Source organism: Sitophilus oryzae, unplaced genomic scaffold (assembly GCF_002938485.1).
Source record: "Sitophilus oryzae breed Bouriz unplaced genomic scaffold, Soryzae_2.0 scaffold_1389_pilon_pilon, whole genome shotgun sequence".
Lineage (NCBI taxonomy): Eukaryota > Metazoa > Arthropoda > Insecta > Coleoptera > Curculionidae > Sitophilus > Sitophilus oryzae.
In genome coordinates, this window is record NW_022146047.1 from 79,735 (window position 1) to 101,619 (window position 21,885).

The 21,885-nt window shown below is 30.9% G+C and overlaps 2 protein-coding genes across 3 annotated transcripts in view; one reads left to right on the forward strand and one right to left on the reverse strand.

Moving 5' to 3' along the window:
* LOC115875498 (beta-alanine transporter) overlaps window positions 1-21,885 on the forward strand; it is a 934,216-nt gene that overhangs the window by 12,420 nt on the left and 899,911 nt on the right. The gene's annotated exons all lie outside the window — the stretch shown is intronic.
* LOC115875500 (histamine H2 receptor-like) overlaps window positions 14,732-21,885 on the reverse strand; it is a 30,081-nt gene continuing 22,927 nt past the window's right edge. Inside the window, exons 6-7 of the mRNA XM_030890974.1 lie at window positions 21,345-21,637; window positions 14,732-15,337 (exon numbers count right to left, since the gene is read on the reverse strand). Coding sequence (XP_030746834.1) covers window positions 15,131-15,337; window positions 21,345-21,637 — 500 coding nt within the window. The 3' untranslated portion in view covers window positions 14,732-15,130. The remainder of the gene's footprint in view (window positions 15,338-21,344; window positions 21,638-21,885) is intronic.

The following is a 21,885-nucleotide window of genomic DNA, read 5'->3' on the forward strand; positions in this document are numbered from 1 at the left end:
GCAATATCTTTCTAGATTTACTACCTTAAAACAAAACCAGTTGTAGAATAAATAATGACATAACAAAAAAGGAGCTTAGAAAATCTAAAAAAAAACACAACATTTTAAAGAAAAATTCAAACAGAGCAATTGAAACGTCAAACAAAATTGTTAATACAATAATATCATGCATTGGGCTTCCTTAATATTTTTATTGAAAGAGTCCTTCGTTGAGAAAAACCGTATAAATAATACTCTACAGGGTGTCACACAAGAATTAATTCTGAAAAGCAATGTACAGAGTGTTGACGATCTTTTTGACGATTATAGCATGCATATTTATATATCTTTAAATATTTCAGAAACCAAAGCTTGTAAACATATTTAATCCTTATAATAAAGTACTTATTTTGTGTCCAAGGATGCAAATATGAAATAAAGTACCGTGTGTTTCATAAGAAAAAATATAACTTTGGTGTGGATCTTAGTTTTGACATACTCTGTACATTTCAAAATAATTTTAAATTATGCACACTGCCTTCCCACATAAGTATACCCATAAAATATTTTGTTTCTACATCTTTTCGATTTCGTATAATCAATCGAGGCAAATGAGGTGCGCCACCCTATATATTAATAAAAAATCAGAACGTTTTTGCTCGCATACGAGTATTTTGTAAAAATGAATGTAAATAAACTTCTTTGTCGACGTTTGGTCACAGAAACACCAAAATTGGCAGTTTCCAGCTTTTCCCGTTATACCCGATCAAAGCAATATAATGCAAGCTGCACGTACATTTCGTTGTTACTTTTCAGTTAAATTTGTGACTGATCCGTTCTACTGTATTCCTCTATAATTGAGATGGTAATCGGGATTTAATTGTTTGTGCGTGTTTTGGCGTTAACTGTCCCAAGCAGAGCAAATAATTTAGATTTTCCCAGATTTGTCGTCCGTATTCCATATTACCCTTGGAAGGATATTACTTAACACACTGTTTAGTATGGATGATATTATATGATAACAAGTTTTTTTTTATATAATCTGCTCATTAAAATAGCCCAAGAAAATATAGGCCTTTAAAAAAGAAGTTTTCGTAAAAACTTGAAAGAAATGAAGTTACTTTGAAAAATCTAAAAACGAATCTCGTAAGATTTTTTAAATTCATCCTCGAGAAGGGGTCAAATAAATAAATAAAATTATTTTTCGAAATTTCGGAGAAACGGTAAGAACTAGAAAAAAAAGTTCAAATAAAAGTTGTGGAGCGTCAAATTTTACATAGAGATGATCTCTATACTTTTTTTGCTCATATCAAAATTAACCGAGATAGGATGGCTAGAAGCTAGAGGATAATAGTAGAATTTAAAAAAAAATGTACGTTGCTAAAAAAAACATATCTTTAATATTTTTATTCAATATACATATTAGGAAAATTATAAATTTCAAATAAGATTTTTTTTTAAATTCGAGAAGGGGTGAAAAATAAAAATGTTTTTTTTTTCAAATTTCAGAAAAACGGTAAAGACTGAGAAAAATGTTCAATAAAAGCTGTCCCCTAGCTTCTAGCCACTTTATCTAGGTTAATTTTGACTTGAGCAAAAAAGTATAGAGACCATTTTTATGTAAAATTGGACGCTCTACAACTTTTATTTGGACTTTTTTTTTAGTCTTTTTCTGGATATACAATACTACCGTTTCTCCGAAATTTCGAATAATAACTTTATTTATTTATTTCACCCCTTCTCGGGGGTCAATTTAAAAAATCTTTCACAATTGAGATGAATTTAAAAAAATCTTTTTGACAACAAAGATCTAAAAACGTTAGATCTTTCAAAGTAACATATAAATTGGAGAAGAAATTTTTCAAAGTAGACCTATAAAATATACAGGGAGTTTTAATATTCTGTGGATATAGAACAACGCGCGGTGGTGTTTTATTTACAAGCGACTATTACTAGAAGAATTATTTTACGAAAAAAAAAATCAGTCATTGGTGGAGTCGGAAAATATTTTTACTAAATTTTTTGTATAAGTGCGGGTAGTTTTTATACTTCCCGTACTTTTTCTTAACTTTTGTTAGATTCAAATATTAAAGTGCTTAGCAAAACATAGGCACCCAGAATCTCATTGAAATCGGAATAACGGTTCATAAAATATCTTAAATGTGATTATTTTTAAAGTTTTATCCTCTTATGGGCAAATGAATCACTTTTATATACCGGGTGTTGCATCGTCGTTGGGAACATATGAAATCCCATGCAAAATTTGAACTGTCCAAATATTGGCTCCCCTATGGATTTTATAGCGAAGTCGTAAATAGACTTTTTAAAGATCTACATTTGGTAAACACACATGCCAAATTTGAACAATTTTGGACAAGCCGATTTTAGGTAATTTGAGAAAAACTTAATCGATTTTTAAATTAAAACTGAATAGGTAACAATCAAACACCAGTCAAAAACCGACATTCCTTAAGTTGTCAGCGTCATTTTCAAACGTAACTTAATTTTAATAAAATTTTAATATTCAGTACTAGTAATAATTTATTGTTATACACATAAAGAAAAAGTGAACATGATAAAATACAACATGTAAGAGAAGGACATGTTTCGGTTAATTTTCCCTACATATTAAAATTTTATTAAAATTACTTTTGACAATGACAAAATCATAGTTTGTAAACCTAAGGTATGTCAGTTTTTGACTGGTGTTTGATTGTTACCTGTTCGGTTTTAATATAAAAATCGATTAAGTTTTTCTTAAATTACCTAAAATCGACTTGTCCAAAATTGTTCAAATTTGGCATGTGTGTTTACCAAATGTAGACGTTTAAAAAGTCTATTTACGACTTCGCTATAAAATCCATAGGGGAGCCAATATCTGGACAGTTCAAATTTTGCATGGGATTTCCTATGTTCCCAACGACGACGATGCAACATCCGGTAGAGGTAAATTGTGTCTAATGAATTTATTTTGCTTTCAAAAATACGTGTCCATGGAATATTGGGAATATTTTGGAATATATGGAATATTGAGAAACCCTGTAGATGGGAACCCTGCAAACTGTTGCAGGTCTCTGTATAGATAATTCGAATAGTGTATGGCTAGCTTTAGACGTGTGTGTTTAGTTACTGGGCCGATAAAGCCCCATAGTTTAATTATAGCGTATCCGCTGTTGTCGGACGTATCAACACAAATTAATTAATTGTGTCATTATGGCATTTCGACTGAACAATTTCGCGCCTATAATCTGACATCTAGATTATTTGGCCATATTAAATTACTATCAGAATAGAACAATCGCCGTACACATACACCATTTAATGATTTTTATTGTTATGGATTATAGTTAATGTCAATCGATTTGTTTGTTAAATGAAATTACATTTATTGTTGGGTGGATTACATTTTACTTTATTGTTATCTATATATTTTGATATTTTTTATAAAACGTTTATTGTTATATGTTTAATACATGAATGCATTAAACAAGTTGCAACAGAGACACCTCAGGCAACTCTTAAGAATCAAATCATGTCTCAAACGTATCAGTCTTTGAAAAAACTAGCTGCGGGAGCGTTGAAGCCATGATTACAAAATCCTGCTTAAAATGGGCTGGTCATGTATGCAGGATGCATAAAAACTGCCTACCGAAATCCGAAATTTCTTCTTTACGGTGAGCTTGTAGACGGTAAGAGGAAACCGGATGGACACCTCAAAAGGTACAAGGATATTTTTCACGAAAATTAAAGGCGGTAATCTTGCAGAATCAGTGGTAATAAGTCAGCGATAAAATAGCGTAAAAATAAGTCAGCGATAATCTTGCAGCGCACAATAGAACGCATTGGAGAAGAATTGTAAACTCAGTTAACGGTAGTGATGGGCAAATCTGTTATTTTTAGATAACAGTTGAAACTGTTATCGTTATTTTTAAAAAACGCTTAAAATAACAGCTTAAAAATAACAGGTTTCTTTATTTTATTGCTAAATATCTGAAAGAGTATGAAGCGGTCACCGCCAGGCGTATTAACGCAGTTGCAAGCTGCAACAATGCCGTGCTCGGTGGTAGTATTTCCAGGGTGTCAAAACATTTCTAAATATCGATTGTTATCTAAAATACCTCTCTAAAAACGGTGGTTGTTTACAAATAAGCGATGTTTACAAATTGCGATATAAAAAAATCCAAAATGCCGCCACTCGTCTATACCTATATATTCCGATATACCTACGCCCTGCCCCTCGATCCGCCTGAGTTGCGTAGCAGTGTACGTTTTTTTGTGAGCTTTAAATCGCAGCAAAACCAACGAATATACATTATTTAAAATTAATATTATACTCAATGTGTTTGCTACCTTTTAAACAGTCTTTTTTCTTAACATAGTGTTTTTATTCTTATCACCATCTATAACAGTAATAGTGTTAGACAGTGGCGTAAAATACCGATGGTAATATATTTTATATGATTATAAAAAAAACTATTACTTTGGAACTATTGTAATAATTTAAGACTGGAAAAATTAAAAAAACTCAAAACTTTTTTTTCTAAAGCATTTCTTTAAAAAAATATACATATTACTAAATAATGAATTAAATTGTTATTTCCATTTTTTATTAGGTACTTCTCATTATTATAATTTATAATAAATAAATTAATCACTAAATTTCTAAGCACCATTCACAATTTCTTAAAGTAAATCTTAGTAAAATTGTCTTTGAAGAGTTTTAAAATGTAGCAAAAACAATGCAAGTATATATTTAAAGATATTACTAAAAATAACTAAGTAACTGAAACTTAATAACTAAGTACTGAAACATACAGCGCCATAATATCTCGACCTCCGCGCGTTATGCTCGTAACAGGTTGAAAAACAATGTATCTAAAACAACTGATGCGTTATTCTCCAACCTGTTTCGAACCTTTATCGCCAATCGACCGATGAAGCAGCGTTCCTTTCCCACTCCGATTATCTCGACCGCCGCCTGTTATGCTCGTAACAGGTTAAAAAACAACGTATCTAAAATGACTGCTTATTTTCTATACGTTATTCTCCAACCCGTTGCGAGCCTCCATCGACAATCGACCGATGCAGCAGCGTTCCTGTCCCGCTCCTGTTATCTCGACCGCCAGGCGTTATGCCTGCAACTGTTTCAAAAAAGCTGCTTCTTTTATATCCTATTATTTTTAAGCTGTTGCAAGCCCAACACGACCATCGACGGCATCGACCGATGCAGCTACGTTCGCCGTTGTCTGTTGTATCTGGTTGTATCTCGCCGCCTGTATCGATGGTTGTCGAAATAACATGTTTTCCATCCATACTAGTTGTTTTTTGGTATTGCTTCGAGCAGCATAGAATTTCGTGGCGGTGCAGAGCGCTGTCTCCGTTTCACGAGCGGTCGATCTCTACGTGTCGTTATTTTATATCTGTTATTTTTTAGAAGTAGTAACGGTTGCGTTATGTTATTTCTACATAATTGTTATAAAATAACAGATAGTTAAATAACAACCCATCACTAGTTAACAACGACAACCAAAAAGTAAAGAGGCATTAAAGCAATGAGATTTTTGAATATTTGGAGTGTGGAAGAGAGATAACATCACGTATCGGGCTTTTCAGTAACAGAAAAACTCATGAAAGAAATCGTATGATGCGTGTCAAATACTCATCAGCGAGTAATGGCAGTAGTAGTATTGTTATATGGCTTTACTTAAAAATAGTTATTAGTATCACTAGTGCAAAAAGAACATATTTTTTGCACGACGCGACGCATGGGTTTTGCTGAGAATGACACTTTTATTTTTTTTAATAACTTTTTTGAATTTATTTTAATTTTAATGTCGCAGTTTGAAAAATTTACTAAGGTAATTGATGGACAAACTTTTTATTTCCAGTAGTCTTTTGAATGTTATTTTCATTTCTGCTCGTGGAGGTCTCGGATTCTTGTTCTTCACTTAAAACTCTGTTCCGGAATGTTGCTGCGAGGTGTCCAGTACTGGTACTTGGTTTATTTTCCAGGATTTGACTTGAATTGAATTTTTTTCTCTTTAGTTAAAGTTGTCATTAATAATGTCAAGATGCTGTTTTGCACTAGTGCAATAAATAAGTTGCTTTTTGCACTAGTGTAAAACAATTGACTTTTAATACAGTAGATAGTGTACAAAATAGCTACTCTTTACACGATAACAGTACAAAAAGTGAGTTACTAAGTACAAAAATGTATTTTCATTTACATCTACATAAATTTGTAATGTTAACGACTTTACTTCTATTCGATCTTCCATTTTTCTCTTTCTTTACTGGTGTCACTAATTCGTCTTCAATTTATCTTGCTTTTGCAAGAAGATAATTAAATTACTTCTTTTGCTGTTTTTTGTTAGCTAGACGTGCGTCCAAAGTGAAATAAAGATTATTGCTGTATTTTGGTCCGCTGTTGTTACACCAAACGGTCCAAACTTTAATATTTTCTTTAAGTATATATACTTATAAGACATTATCATAGTAAAAAAGAAACGGTTTTATTTCTGGGCTGCTTTGAATATAATTACTTTCGAAAAACGAGTCGCTGTTTTTTCTTTATATTTTGCGACCTAATTACACTGACAAGGAAAACTAAGATAAACAAACATGATATGAATATAAAGTGCATTACTCTATTAGGAAGGTAAGAAACTTGGCAAGTCATGAATAAATCTCCTATCTTGGTGCATTCGATATCTGAACTGCTTTATATTCTGAAACTTCAGCAAAGATTGTGGTTACATGGATAAGTTGCTAAGTTCCCTACCTGCAGTATCGGATATATACCTGTTTAATGTTAGGTTGGTTAGTTATTTTTAGTCAACGAGAGTTGACAATTCTGGAAGTTTTAATGAGAATGGATACTAGAGAAGGCAAAATCGGATGATTTTTTTAGAATCGAATACATTTCGAATCTTTTTGAATTCGAATGCTTTTGAGAATCAAATAAGTTTTGAATTTTAATATTTTTTGGAGTCGAATATATTTCGAATCTTTACGAATTCGAATACTTTTGAGAACCGATTTTGAATGTTTTTTTTTATTTTCTCAAAAACGGTATGGAAATTTGGAAAAGTATAAACGGGATTAACCATTTTAGAACAAGCAAATTTTTTTATGAAGAATGAATTTTTCTCAAAATATCAATAATAAAAAAGTTTTTCCTCGTGTAAAGACAATCAGGGGACTGTATATTACCATTTTATTTGTAAACAAGCAAGTGATAATTTCTTTAAATTTAATTTAGTTAAAAAATCAAGTTAAATTTTGCAAGTCATTTTGAAACACATACCTACTATTGTAGGTAATTAAATTATTAACGCTCACAAGTATTACTATTTACTATAGAGTTTGATTTATGTATGTTTAGCGTATATTTTCCTCTTAGAATAGTCCATTAGTCTATGGAGAGCCCTAATATATAGTCTGGATGTTATCTTATCTCTCTGCATTTCCGAAAGCTTTTGTGGTTAATATATTTCCTAGATGAGCTGCCATCTTTGTTACAGTTATGAGAGACGCATCATGAAGGAATATTTACGATGTATCAACAGAAGGAACATATATTATAAATGTCTGCACTCTTAGCTATCTAATTATTAAATTATGATCAATAAACAAATTTTATAAAAAAATATACAGGGTGGTCCTAACTGTATTCCGGAAACTTCGGTAGCATATTCTGCAGATAAAAATAAGTAAAAAAGTTCGTATAAATGTATGTACTAAATTGCTTAGTTTCGGAGATACAGGGTTTAGAAATTTAATTTTTATTTCGATTTTTTTCCAAACAATTTCTGAAGTAACGTCAATATTTGGATGGAAATTGGCGTCTGGGATTTTTTTGACAAGAGAAATTTGATTTTGATGTCAATATGACTCCTACTAGTAGAGGGCGCCAACTACATATGTGTTTTAACTGTTTTGAAGAGTAATAACTTCCCGTTCGTACCTGTATAAAACTACAGAGTGAAAAAATATACAGTTCCGTGATTTTTTACAAAAAAAATCTCTCTTGGTAAAAATCGCTACGAGCAACCGTTCTCAAGATATTTAAAATGGAAATAGTCAATACATGTCATTATTGACAAAAAATAAACATGTTGAGTAGATAGTTATTTGACTGAAATTATAAATTTGGGAACTTTTTATTTTTTTAAATTAATGATACATTTTTCTTCGAAAAAATGATGATAAAACAGTTACTGTTGAACTTTTGACACAAAATCATTTCAAATTTATGATTTCAGTCTAATAACTATTTAGTCAACATGTTTAATTTATGTCAATTCTCAGAGGTATGGAAATTTTCGATTCCAAATATCTCGAGAACCATTACTCGTAGCGATTTTTACCAAGAGACCATTTTTACGTAAAAAATATCGTATATGTATATTTTACTCAGTAGTTTTATACAGGTACGGAGGAAAAGTTATTACACTTCCAACCAGTTAAAAAATATATAGGTAGCGCCCTCTACAAGTAGGAGTCATATTGACATCAAAATCAAATTTCTTATGTCAAAAAAGTCCCAGATACCAATGTTCATCCAAATATTGACGTTACTTCAGAAATTATTTGGAAAAATTCGAAATAAAAATGGAACTTGTACGCCCTGTAACTCCAAAACTAAGCATTTTAGAACCTACATTTTTACGAACTTTTTTACTTATTATCTACAGAATATGCTGCCGAAGTTTCCGGAATAACAGTTCGGACCGCCCTGTATATTAAAAGCAATTTTTTTATAAAGAATGCACTTTTCTCAAAATATCAATATTAAAAAAAGTTTTTCCTCTTGTAACGACAATCCGGGGACATACTGTAGACAGGGCCTATTTTTCATCTGGTCGGGCCCTAAAGCCCAAGCAAAAATTCGGGCCCTCTTATCCAATAAAATTTAAAAATTCTCTTGTTAGTTTGGGTTAAAAAAATAAAACAATTATTTTTATTTTTTTAATATTTTTAAAAAATGCATTAATTATATCAATCTAAAGCTTGTTTTATTTAATTCTATTTTTCTTATCAGAGGTTTTGTCTGCTATGTAAATTTACATTTGAAATTATGAATATTTTACAACCTTTAATGGGCGCCCCGACCACCAGGCCCAAGGCCCGGGCTTTATGGGCCTTATGGTAAAATAGGCCCTGACTGTAGAGAGGTAGAGACAATGAGCATAAACGCAAGAACGTGCGCAGAGATTATAATCATTGTAGTCTCCATGTTCGCCCTTAGCTCTATAGGGGGATATCAGAAAGTAATAGTGACTCTAAGTTTCTGAATAAGTTAATTCTTCGATTATTTGTATTTTAATAGTCCCTTTTTCTATAAACTTAATATAAGATCCATTCTCTCATATAGAATCGTATTCATCAAAAGTGATGTTTTGTACATAAGAACTTTTATCAAAGTAGCGTGGAATGATAGTAGTAACCTAGTAAAAAAATGGTAAAGATTTTAGGAAGAATAGAAAAAGAAAATAAGTGATATGTCATAAATTTTATTTATATTTAAACATATATACACAGCAACATTTACATTAATATAATTTTACAATCATTTTTATTATCTAAATAATATAAATAATTCTTATAAATTTTACCTTTTTAAAATTGTATTTTATTTTATTTCTTATATTAAAACAATAAAAGATATTTTGTCAAAGTACACCTTATTTATAACATTCATTCTTAAATCTATTAAAAAACTCTACAGCACGGGATTGTCAACAATATAAATTATTTTATTACAAAAATAACTAAAATATACATATACTCTGATAATAATGAATATATAAAGGTATATTGGAAAGAACATATACAAACATTTATAGAGGACTAATTTTACATAATTTATAAATACTTAACATTTACTCTTAAATTTTATAATATATTAGTCAGTCTTAAACAAGTCTAACTATATGTGTATGTAAAACACAATAATAATATAAGATCTGGAGACGAGATTACATGTTTGAAGTAATGCTCTTCTATATTTTCTAAATATTTTTTTTAAATGGTATAATATTCTTGTTTAAATTTGTTTTTTTTAATTTAATCCATTTTAAACAGTTATTGATGCTCTAAGGGCGTTAGTGAAGCTTGATGGTTTCTCAGAAACCTAAATACTGTCAACAAAATTTTAACAGAAGATTTTTTTTGGCAATTGTTTGATAATTTCCGCAAGACATAACGACCAGGATATATTTTTTTTCAAAAATCCAAAAACATGTCAATTTTGTTTGTGAGGGGGACAACTTTTGCCCCAAAAATGATTGCAAAATCTTCAACCCTCTAAGCGGGAGTGTCATCCCCCAACTTTTTTCAAATGGGAAGGGGGGTCAAGTGGCGCCGCAGTGAAAAGAGCTTTCTATTCTCTATATTTCTCCGCTTCGTTTTTGAAAATCGGTCGAGTCATTGAGAAAATATGAAGGATTGAAATTTGAAAAGAGTTTATTTAAACATTTATCAGACTAAATGATAAGGATAAATTCCTTCGCCCAATTTGCTGTTTTTTCTTATTATTTCTAGATGTTTACGCATTTTTTCACTTGTCACAAGGTTGAACGATCAGGTACGGTCTCAATATCGTTAAACTGACCTATAATAGAATTTCCAAAAATACCAGCCCGCGACGATCAAAATTGTCTTCGTTGAGTTCTTGTACCAACTGAATTTTGTACGGGTGGAACTTGTGTTTTTTTAATATCGTTTGGACACTTGTGCGAACGATTCACGCCGGTCGCGGTCACATTGGCTAATTTTCTTGTACTCAGCGTACTACCCATGGCAACTTGGCCTAATACGAACACCTCCATAGCTTCATTTACTAGGATTTTCCCTCTGCTTCTTTTTATTCATAACGGAACCAGTTTCGCCAAATTTTGCTACTAACTCGCGAACAATTTTGCCATAAAGGTGTTTGTCAGGATGGCGTTCATTGAATATCTGCGCAACCCTATTGCCACATTCATTATTTTTAAAATAAAGTTCGACTATATCCACTTTTTTTGCAAGTGAGTACACCATAATTGTTAAAAAGTTTAACGATATTGAGAAGAACTTCAACGCATGTCACAGAACAGCTATCTAGCAACTACCGCACCTGATCGTTCAACCTTGTGGCAAGTGAAAAAATGCGTAAACATCTAGAAATAATCAGAAAAAACAGCAAATTGGTCGAAGGAATTTATCCATATCATTTACTCTGATAAATGTTTAAATAAACTTTTCAAATTTCAATCCGTCAAGTTTTCTCAATGACTCGACCGATTTTCAAAAACGAAGCGGGAAAGTATAGAGAATAGAAAGCCCTTTTCATTGCGGTACCATTTGACCCCCCTTCCCATTTGAAAAAAAATTGGAGGATGACACCACCGCTTAGAGGGTTGAAGATTTTGGAATCATTTTTGGGGCAAAAGTTGTCCCCCTCACAAACAAAATTGACATGTTTTTGAATTTTCTGAAAAAAAATTACCCTGGCCGTTATGGCTTGCGGAACGTTTTCGATGGGCCACCCTGTATGTAGTTAGGTATTTGACTGAAATAATAAATTTGGCAAATTTTTATTTTTTTAAATTATTCATAAAGTTTTCTGCGAAAAAATGATGATAGAACAGTTTCTGCTGAACTTTTGGCACAAAAACATTTCAAATTTATGAATTCAGTCTAATAACTATTTAATCAACAAGTAATTTATGTCAATGACAGGTATTGATAAATTCGATTCCAAATATCTCGAGAACTATTACTCGTAGCGACTTTTACCAAGAGACCTTAGTAGGTATTAGGACACTTGAGACAGACAGCCACTTCCGGTCCAGACACCGAATTCCAGGAACCCAATCAGATAAGAACATGTAAAATACGTTAATAAATAAGGATAAACAGGTTTGAGCCGTGGTGAACCGCTTTTGAACTGCTTTGAACAGCTTTTAGTTTAAAACAACAGACCTGTTCATTTTTTGTTCAAACCTGTTTATTTCTGTTTTAGTAGCTGTCTGTCTCAAGTGTCCTAATACCTACTGACCTTTTTCGCGTAAAAGACGTCGTAGATGTATATTTTTTACTCAGTAATTTTATACAGGTACGGACGAAATGTTATTAGTCTTCAAACCAGTACGCTATGTCAAAAAACTCCCAGATACCAATTTTCATTCAAATACTGACGTTACTTCATAAATTATTTGGAAAAAATCGAAATAAAAATGAAATTTCTACACCCTCTATCTTCGAAACTAAGAATTTTATGATATACATTTATACGAACTTTTTTACTTATTTTATCTGCATAATATGCTGCCGAAGTTTCCGAAATACAGTTCGGACCACCCTGTATACAACACAAAAGAGTTTTACTTGCCATGTAATATCGCCTTTAACACAAGATTGTTGATACAGTAAAGCTTTATAGTTGCGTTTAATAATTAGAAATCAGTTCACATTATTTAGTTGTATGATATCACATAAACTTCTTATTACGAAAAACTAGAATAAAAATGGACAAGACAGTCTGAGAAAAGAATAAAATCTATGCTATATTTTTTCAAGAACTAAAGAAAACCTAAATTGGCGGTATATTTTTTTAAAATCTTATATTTTGTTTGCTAATGATCCCTACACACCAATATGTGCATCACTACGACATTAAATGAAAGAAAATATTTCTAGTTGATCTTTATCAACTAGGATATTTAATATTTCTTCATACAAATATTAGTATAGAAGTAATTTTATCATGTCAGAGAGTGCTAAAATATAGTCTGTCCAACGAGATGATACATCACAGTGACAGTTGTGTCTGTCATTTTTTGTCACAAATAAATTGAATTTTATGTCATTTTGTGATTGTCGTCTGTCGAAATCCTCTCTGACTCGTTGGACAAACTTTAGTTTTATTTTATTCAAGATACTGAGTTTTTTAGTATATTTTGAACGGATTTCCATAATCTGCCATTGTTAACCCATTTACTTAGCTTACTTAATTGTCCAATTCATACATTTAAACTATATACCTCCTATAACTTATAACTATTCTTATTTTAGATATTAACCCTGGTTCGACCCGTCATATTTTATACTTTTATATTTAGTCTAAATATAATCTAAATTATTTTATATTTTACATTATAAAAAGAAGCTCTATTTCCCCATTGCACATTTTTTATAGTAACATTATCCATTTACAATTAACTAATACAATTTAGAAGTATTTACAAGCTACGAGTCTAAAAATTTGGGCTAAAGTCAATTGTCATCGAATTAGGAAGGTTTTATCTGTTAATCAGTTAATGTGTAAGATATCTATAATATTATACAGGGTGCTACAAATTCGAGGTACGAGCATTGGTATCTCGGAAACCATAATAGATACAAAGATGGTTAAATCGGGGCAAAGTTGCGCCTTGAGATGTTCACCAAGATGCCATCAAACATTTTTTTAAGGATTGCTGAGTTTTTTGGAAAAAACGGATTTTTTTTGGAAAATCAATTTTATTTTTTCCTGTCGTTACTTTTTTGAAAATCAAAAAACTAATTACACATTCTCATAGCCACTTTGTTAGGGCTATCTGATAGTACTTTTAGATTTTCAAATTAGCTGATAATTTGTGAGATACAGAGGCCAACTTAATTTTTTTAAAATACGGACCTGCATTTTTTATTTTAGGCTTTGAAAGAACTCGGTCTTCTGAGTGTAATAATATGCCACACTTGATACTTTTTTTTTGTTTTGGGTACCTTAACAAAAACAAAACTAGTTAATTATTATTTAAAATAATTTCAAGTACGACTCTGGTTTTTAATCTGATTACATTCATCGCAAAAAAAACAATATTGATCAGCGCCAATTAACATTGAATAAGAAAAATCGAGCCAATTCAAAGATTCAAATAAATAATATCCAGGTCAGCAATTTAAAGATATTATTTTAAAAAAAATCCGTTTTTTCCAAAAACTCAGCAATCCTTGAAATTTTAAATTTTTTTTGATGGTATCTTGGTGAACATCCTAAAGCGCAACTTTGCCCCAATTTAACCATGTTCGTATCTATTACGGTTACCGAGATACCAATGCTCATACCTCGAATTTGTAGCATCCTGTATAAAGAAGATTGTTCTGACATCTGAAATTTTCCCTATTCAGTTATCTTTGTTGTCTAAGACAACAGAATAGAGAATGTTTTACAGATTATTTGGGTTATGATTAACGAACATTAACAAATTAATTTATAAACAAAAACTTGCATACTCATGATAATAACTGTTAAGAAATTATGTTCTGGTTTTTCAATGGTTTTCAAACAACTTTTATTAGAGTTATGACACTTGGATTATGTATTGATAGTACCTAGAGATTTGGTGGTTCTTAAATTTGTATTTATGTAGTTTTTACAAGTAAGTCTCGAATACGAGTCCTATTGAATAAGATGAATTGATTCAAACGATATTTTTGAATTCAAGTATACATTTGTGTTTATTCTTAAATAATCGGTTAGGTACTGTTTAGCTAAAAGTATACAAATAGTTTTATATTACTTCTAGTAATTCTTTTATTTTGTATTTTTTTATAAAAATAAAATATTTATTCACAAGTAGAGTATACCAGTTGAAATTAAATTGTGATATCAAACCATTTAATTATATTTCTTTGTGATCATATTATGTAAAATAAAACATTATTTTAAATTTTATATAACATTTAGTGCTTTTTAGAAAAATTTGATAAAAATAGCTTTTATACAGAGTGTCCGTGGTTGAGTTTCTATTATGAGTTTGTAACCGAACTACCATACCTAGATTGAACCTTTTTGTACTTTAATATTTCACAATTAAATCTCTCCATTAAAAATTGGTTTAACATGGCGGCACTTCCAGATATACTAGAAATTAACAGCAACCGTCTCCGATTTTATAAAATCCTTAATAAGTAAATTTAATCTAATTTTTCATAATTCCGGAAGGTATGATACACAAATATTCAATTTAGATATTGTAATTTTTTTGAAACTGGCTACAGCCATTCCAGCCAGTGACATCCTGTATTTCATTATATACTTTCTTGCTGCATATCTACTTATCCTAGCAACTATCTAAACTTTGGCTTCACATATATCATGATACTTACGTACCTTTTTACATTACAAAAAACTATTTTCGGCTTCTCTATTCAGTGTGACGTGGTTGCCATTTCTACTCGATTTCAAGGACATTTGGACTTGGAGAGTACTAGTTCCGGAACTATTTTGTAGTCTGGATTGATAGTAGTACCCGGAGGAGTTGAGATGGTTTCTGTCGGATCGACAGAACAAGCCAGATATCGCCAACATCATCCTCTTAGTTCCATCCTGTAATTATAAAGCTTGTTAATTGTAATGCTAAGTTTTATTTTGTTATGAAAATACACTAAGATGCAAAAAACGCCATGGACCAATCTTTGGTCAAGCTTAAGTGTTGTATATTTTTTATTTTTAGCCTTATTATGGCTTTTAAAAATTAACCAAGGCATGTGTTGTTCAACAAAGTGCTCAGGATACGTGGTTTTGATCGAAAAATAATGTTTTAAGAAAAGTTACTCACGAAATTATTGTACGGGTTGTTTTAAAATTAAGGTAAAAAACAACACTTTAATTAACCCTGTATAATCAGCCAAATATTAAACTTTATAAACAACTGAGTTTATGAATTAAAGTTTATATGGGTAAGATTTATATACAATTTTTACACAGTTTGTTAAAAAAATAATGAAAATAGTAAATCATAAAATAATAGTTATTTTTTTATACAAGACCATAAAATGGTATTTTATCGTCGACCGAAAAGATTAATTCACGAGCGATGAAATCGCGAGTGAATTAATTTCGGGAGACGATAATGCAATTTTATCGTCGTGTATAAAACAATATTGTTTTCCATAGCTAGTTAAGTTTTAAAAAATATCCAAAAATTATTATTTCAAGGAATTTATTACGAGTAGAAATAAATTGTGCTGGGTTGGCGTTGGTTTCTATGTAATTTGACAAATAAATGAAGCTGTCTCTTTAGTTGTCAGTTTTGAGTCAATATTTTTTAATTTTCTTTTGTGTCGATTGCTGATTGAATTGGAGCCAGAAATGGTTCAAAACAAAATAAGTAAACTACCAACAGATATTCAGATTCAGGCTGAGGCGACAACACCATATCCAAACTACTTCCATTTAAATCCCGAATAACTTATGAAAAGGAATACAAACATTTTCAAAAAGGAAGCAATTAAAAAACGTGCGGGAAGAAATAAAATTTTTAACCTATCCTCGCTGTTAAAGTATCAATTAATCTACCCTTGCGGTTAAAGTACTATTTTATCTACTATTTTTGATAGATATAAGGCAATTTTAACAGTTGCTATGGAAAAAAATATAAACACTTCACACCCACTCAAGCTTGCCGAAAAAAAAATTCCGTTGCGCTGTTTTTGCATCTGTGTGTATATATTTTAATTTAGAACTCAGTGTTATAATAGAGTACTATATTTATAGCTGAGATAATAGTTCTGTTATTTACAGTACAAGTGTATTTATGAACATGATTACAACAACGAGTGTGAACGATTAGAACGACGAGGTCGTAGACCGAGTCGTTCTAATCACACGAGTGTTGTAATCATGTTTAAAAGCACGTGTCATGTACAACGTTTTAACTACAACCGACAAATAAGAAAACGCTGTTTTAATTTTCGTTTATCAGTCGCCCAACTTTAACACCTTTAACTATGACATTTGTCACATTTTTCGTAGTTGTTTTTGATTATCATAAAAACTGGTTGTGTTATAGATTCATAACACCACTAGTTGTGTTATGAATCTTATAACGTAACTGAAATACTAAAAAATAGTAATGTAAAAACGTTATAACTAAACGGTTGTAGATAAATATATAATACTAGCGTGTACCGTTTGTAATGGTGATGATAAAGCAAAGCAAGAATTTCCATTAACATACAAACTGGATAAAATTTTCTCACATTTATGTCAGCATGAGGAAAAACAATTTGACGATATTATTATATAACTTGGTAATATTTGAGGGGTAGTTTCATCTCGTTGAAATTTGACTTTCAAAAAATCCGTTTCCCAAAAATAAGCTTTTTACGTCAAGCAGTTTAAGCAGAATCGTGGTTAAGAAATTTCCCAACTTTTTGGAACACCCTGTATGATTTTTTAAAAAATTTCAAAATATGTAAAAAAACCAAATAAATTATGCTTGTCTAAGCGTTTAGACTAATAGACCGTTTAAAACTATAGACCGTTTTTTAAATAACAAATATTGTAATATTTGAGGGGCGTTTTCACCCTCTTGGAATTTGAGATTCGAGAAACCCCTCCTTATCGAACCTCTACAACCCACAGTCAATCCGTTTGCCAAAAATCAGCTTCAAACGTCAAGCAGTTTAAGCAGAATCGTGATTACTCAATGGTCATATTTTATGAAACACCCTGTATAATTTTTTAAAAAATCTTAAAATATGTAAAACAAGAAAATAAAATATACGTGTTTAAGAGTTTTTCCGAAAAACTCACCGGTTTTTGAATAAAAAATATTTTAACATTTGAGGGATAGTTTCACCCCTTAGAATTCGAGTTTCGAAAAATCCCTTCTTATCAAACCTCTACACCCTAAAGTCAATCTGTTTTCCAAAAATCAGCTTTTTACGTCAAGCGCTTTAAGCAGGATCGTGATTAATCAATGACCAGATTTTTCGAAACACCCTGTATACATTTTTATAAAATCTTAAAATATGGAAAAAAGCAAAATAAAATATACGTGTTTAAGCGTTTTTTCGGAAACTTGACCGTTTTATAAATAAAAAATATTGTAATATTTGAGGGGTGGTTTCACCCTCTTGGAACTGAAACAAACCTCTACACCCTCGGATCAACCTGTATGCCAAAATTGAGCTTCTTATGTTGAGTGGTTTGAGCAGGATCGTGATTAATCAGTATGTCAGTCAGTTAAGGATTTTATATATTAGTATAGATTATTTTTGTGCTGGATTTGCTTAACGTAACAAAATTAATTTTAAATTACGTTTTAGCAATACGAACATTTATAAAACTTTATAATTGAATCATGTGGTTCAAATTGACATGTTTAATATTTAATTGCTGTTTCTATTAAGCACTTTGGAATGTATCAAATTACAATATCTATAAACCTACTCCCCATCTATATCGGCTTTTAGATATTTCAAAATGTAATAATTGAGTAGTGTCAGCCGCAGTAAATGGCAAATTAAATATTAACACTACCGTCACTTCGTAAATTATAAGCCAAACTTTATCATTAATTATAGCTAATAATCCATATTTAGTAACAACTCTATACAAACAATATCGGATTAATTTGGTTTGTGTTGTTTCGGTTAATTTAGTTTAAAATCAATAGTTAATTTGTTATAAAATGGTAGACTAAGTATCAAGAGCTGTTAAGATAGTTTAGTCGGCGACGGCAATGTTTGGAGGAGCAATATTGGCTGAGATTGGTAAACTTCGTACTGCTTAAGAGGATTATACTATTTTTTGGAAGACTAATTAGAGATTAAGATATTATATTGCTTTAAAAATTTATTGTCTATTTTTTATAAGTCTCTTTATTGATTTTTGATTATTATTTTCTGTATACTTTATTCAACAGATTAAACATCTCAAACAGAGAACTTTAAAGTTGATATATACCAGCATATGATATATGCCATTCTATTCAGAGTGTCATTTTCTATGGAATAAAGTAAAAAAATACCGAGAGTGCCATTTAAAAATCAAAAGTTGTAGGCATTTCCGGTGAAACAAGAAATGACCTAAACATAATTGAATACGTCAATCAATCCAAATTTATGTCATATACTAACATACCAAATCTCGTATTTTTTTCTGAAAAAATAAAAAAAATATAGGGGGTGAGCCACTTTTGAGACGCACTCATATATAGCACCTGTATACAGGGTAGTCCGAACTATATTCCGGAAACTTCGGCAGCATATTCTGCATTAAAATAAGTAAAAACGTTCGTACAAATGTATTTACAGGGTGTAGAAGTTTCATTTTACTACTCTCTTGGTTTCAGTTTTAAACGTCTACTATTAGAACGATTTTCAAAAAAAAATACAAAACAACAATTTTTTTTCAGTAAATATCCGATTTTAGATATAGTAGGTCAGTTCCTAATAAATCAGAAAGATTAAACAATATTCTGCTTATTTTATGATGGAAAGTTCAGGGTATTCCATTTGAAATAGTATAAAGAAATAAAACACTTACTTTTCAATATTTTTCAATCATATTTCAAATTTATTTTTATCAATATTAATAACATTGTAAAATTTAGTAGACTAAATTTTGAAGAAATCACTATTATGTCACTTCCGGTTAATAGATATAAAATAATTATTTTAGAATTTTCAGATGGTATTAAAAAAGCGACAAATTTGGTTTACAAATTATAAAAAAACAGTAGGTCATAAAACTTCACATTTTATTTTTTGAATGGTAATTAAATAATGACAAATAAACTGAACTAAAAAATATGCAGCATTCTATTTAAAAATTTATATTCCAAAATCTGCAGTATTATTTTCCGCATTTTGTAAAAAAGGAAGATTAAGAAGAAAATATGAAAGAAATAACAAAATTGATATAAAGCTTTTTCGGAACGCTGATTATTTTTTTGCCACAAAGCATCTCCACAAGAGAATTTTTTTGTTATCTGTACAATCAAATAATACTCTCATTTTTATACGACTTCTTGTACCTATATTGGTTGTTAAAAAAATAAAAATAAATGAGTTATTTTACCGGGTTCTTGTTTTTGCAGCACTTTGGACCTCTTCTAGAGAAAATTAAGACAAGAAAAAGGAGGAAACCAAATTAATTTTGGATGGTTTTTATAAGATAGGGAATTGAAAAACATATTTGTGCTGAGAGTAAAGAAATGCTCAGAATTACTCTATCTTTGATAAAAAAATATAGAATTTCTATTAATAAAAAAAATTATAATAATAATTATTATATTAATATAAAAAATTAAAATAAAACTTATTGTTTTTTTTCAAAAAATCAATTATTTAACAATTTCAAATCAATCACAATACATAAATGAATTAGAGGTGGGAATTCTAGTTCCTTGGGAGGAACTAGTTCCTTAGTTCTAGTTCCTCCAGGAAGGAATTGACCTAGGTCTTTAGTTCTCAATAGTTCCCGACTAACATTGACATTCCCGTTGCTTGCTAATGGGTTTCGTTGTCAGTCAGAGCTTTCGTTGTCAGTCAAATACTTTATAGTGTGATTTGTATAATTTTTATAATGAACCAAATATAAAGAGACGTGTAATTGTGTATGTTAAAAACATATAGGTAAGTTTTATTGCAGATAAAAAAAATAAAAAAGAAACTCAAATCAGAGTTTAAAAAACTATATCACAAATCAATTGGAGCAAATAATACGAAAATTTTACGAAAAATTGCATTTTTGCAATTGCAAGCTTTTTGTTTTTGTCTAAAAATTCAGAATATATACTTCGTTTTATAAGATATTTCTTAATTTTAGGGACCTAAAGTGAAACATTCCCATAAAATATTCATAGAACAAACTAAAATTCAAAAACAGTATCCACAACAATTTTCTGTGGTAATTACGCCAGGTGTGGCAATAGACAAGGCCGAATCCATCGATCGTCGTCGCCTTGTATTATATCTCGGATCTGCCGATTGAATAGATTCCGGTGAAGTAAGTCTTTTAATTCGTTCCTCTAGTTCCTCTCAGTCCTTTCGGTCCGGGAAAGGTAACATAGGGCTGGCATTCTCCACTCCCGCCTAGCATCGGGCTACGATCGCGCTGGCCGATCCGTACGTAAACTAGTCTTTTATTTAGTTTCTCTAGGTCCGGATCCGAATCCGATAACATAGCTGGCACTCTCCACATTTGCCTAGAATCGGGCTACGATCGCGTTGGCCGATCCGTCGCATATTATTATATATCGGTCACAGTCTCGATCCCGGTATAGGTCCTGAGGAACTAATTCTTTGAGAAACCGGAACTAGTTCCTTTCATTCCGGGGTCGGAATAGTTTATTGTAACTAGTTCGTTCACGAACTACACAGCTCTAAAACGAATTGTTAAAATTTAATATTTCATAATTTTTTTGTACATGATTCTCATTTATTTTTTAAATCGTTAAATTTATTTTTATTTTACTTTTTAAACTAAAGCAGTCATCTAACTAAGAATCACGTTGAACAACATGCTTGGCAGCGTGCTTAGTAACATGTTGAGCAACCAAATCACACTATTATGCAAAAATATAAAACTTGATTTATACTACCTTGATTTCCTTCATTCGTATGCTGTAAATGATCGGATTCGCTAGCATCTTCATTATGACTAGAAGATTGTCGATCAGTCTCATGACCAAAATCAATTTCTCGTGTTCGCGGTTGAGGTGGATCAGTTCTTCACCTGAAACGTAGCAGTCTTCGGCGCAAGCCAATATGTAGTTGAGTAGGGCCGGAGTCCAACCTATGACGCACGATCCCAGGATTAACATGGTGGTATAAATGGCCCTTACGTTTCCCTCAAGCTGTTTGCGTTCTCTTGATATTTTCTGGCTTGGCTTGCCTGGAACAAAAATAGACTAATGATTATATAATTAACACTAATTAATTACTACTTTACAGTAAGAAACTGCAGGTTTATTTGTTTCTACACATTCCAATTTTTTCCGTAATAATATTAAGTTGAGAATCTATGGAGATAAGTACCATAGAATATTTGATATCAGTTAAACTTTTAGTTACGTAATCGAGGGCGCGATTTTTTACTTCATTGTTGCCAACCATGGCCCTATTCGGCGCCTGTCGTTTTGA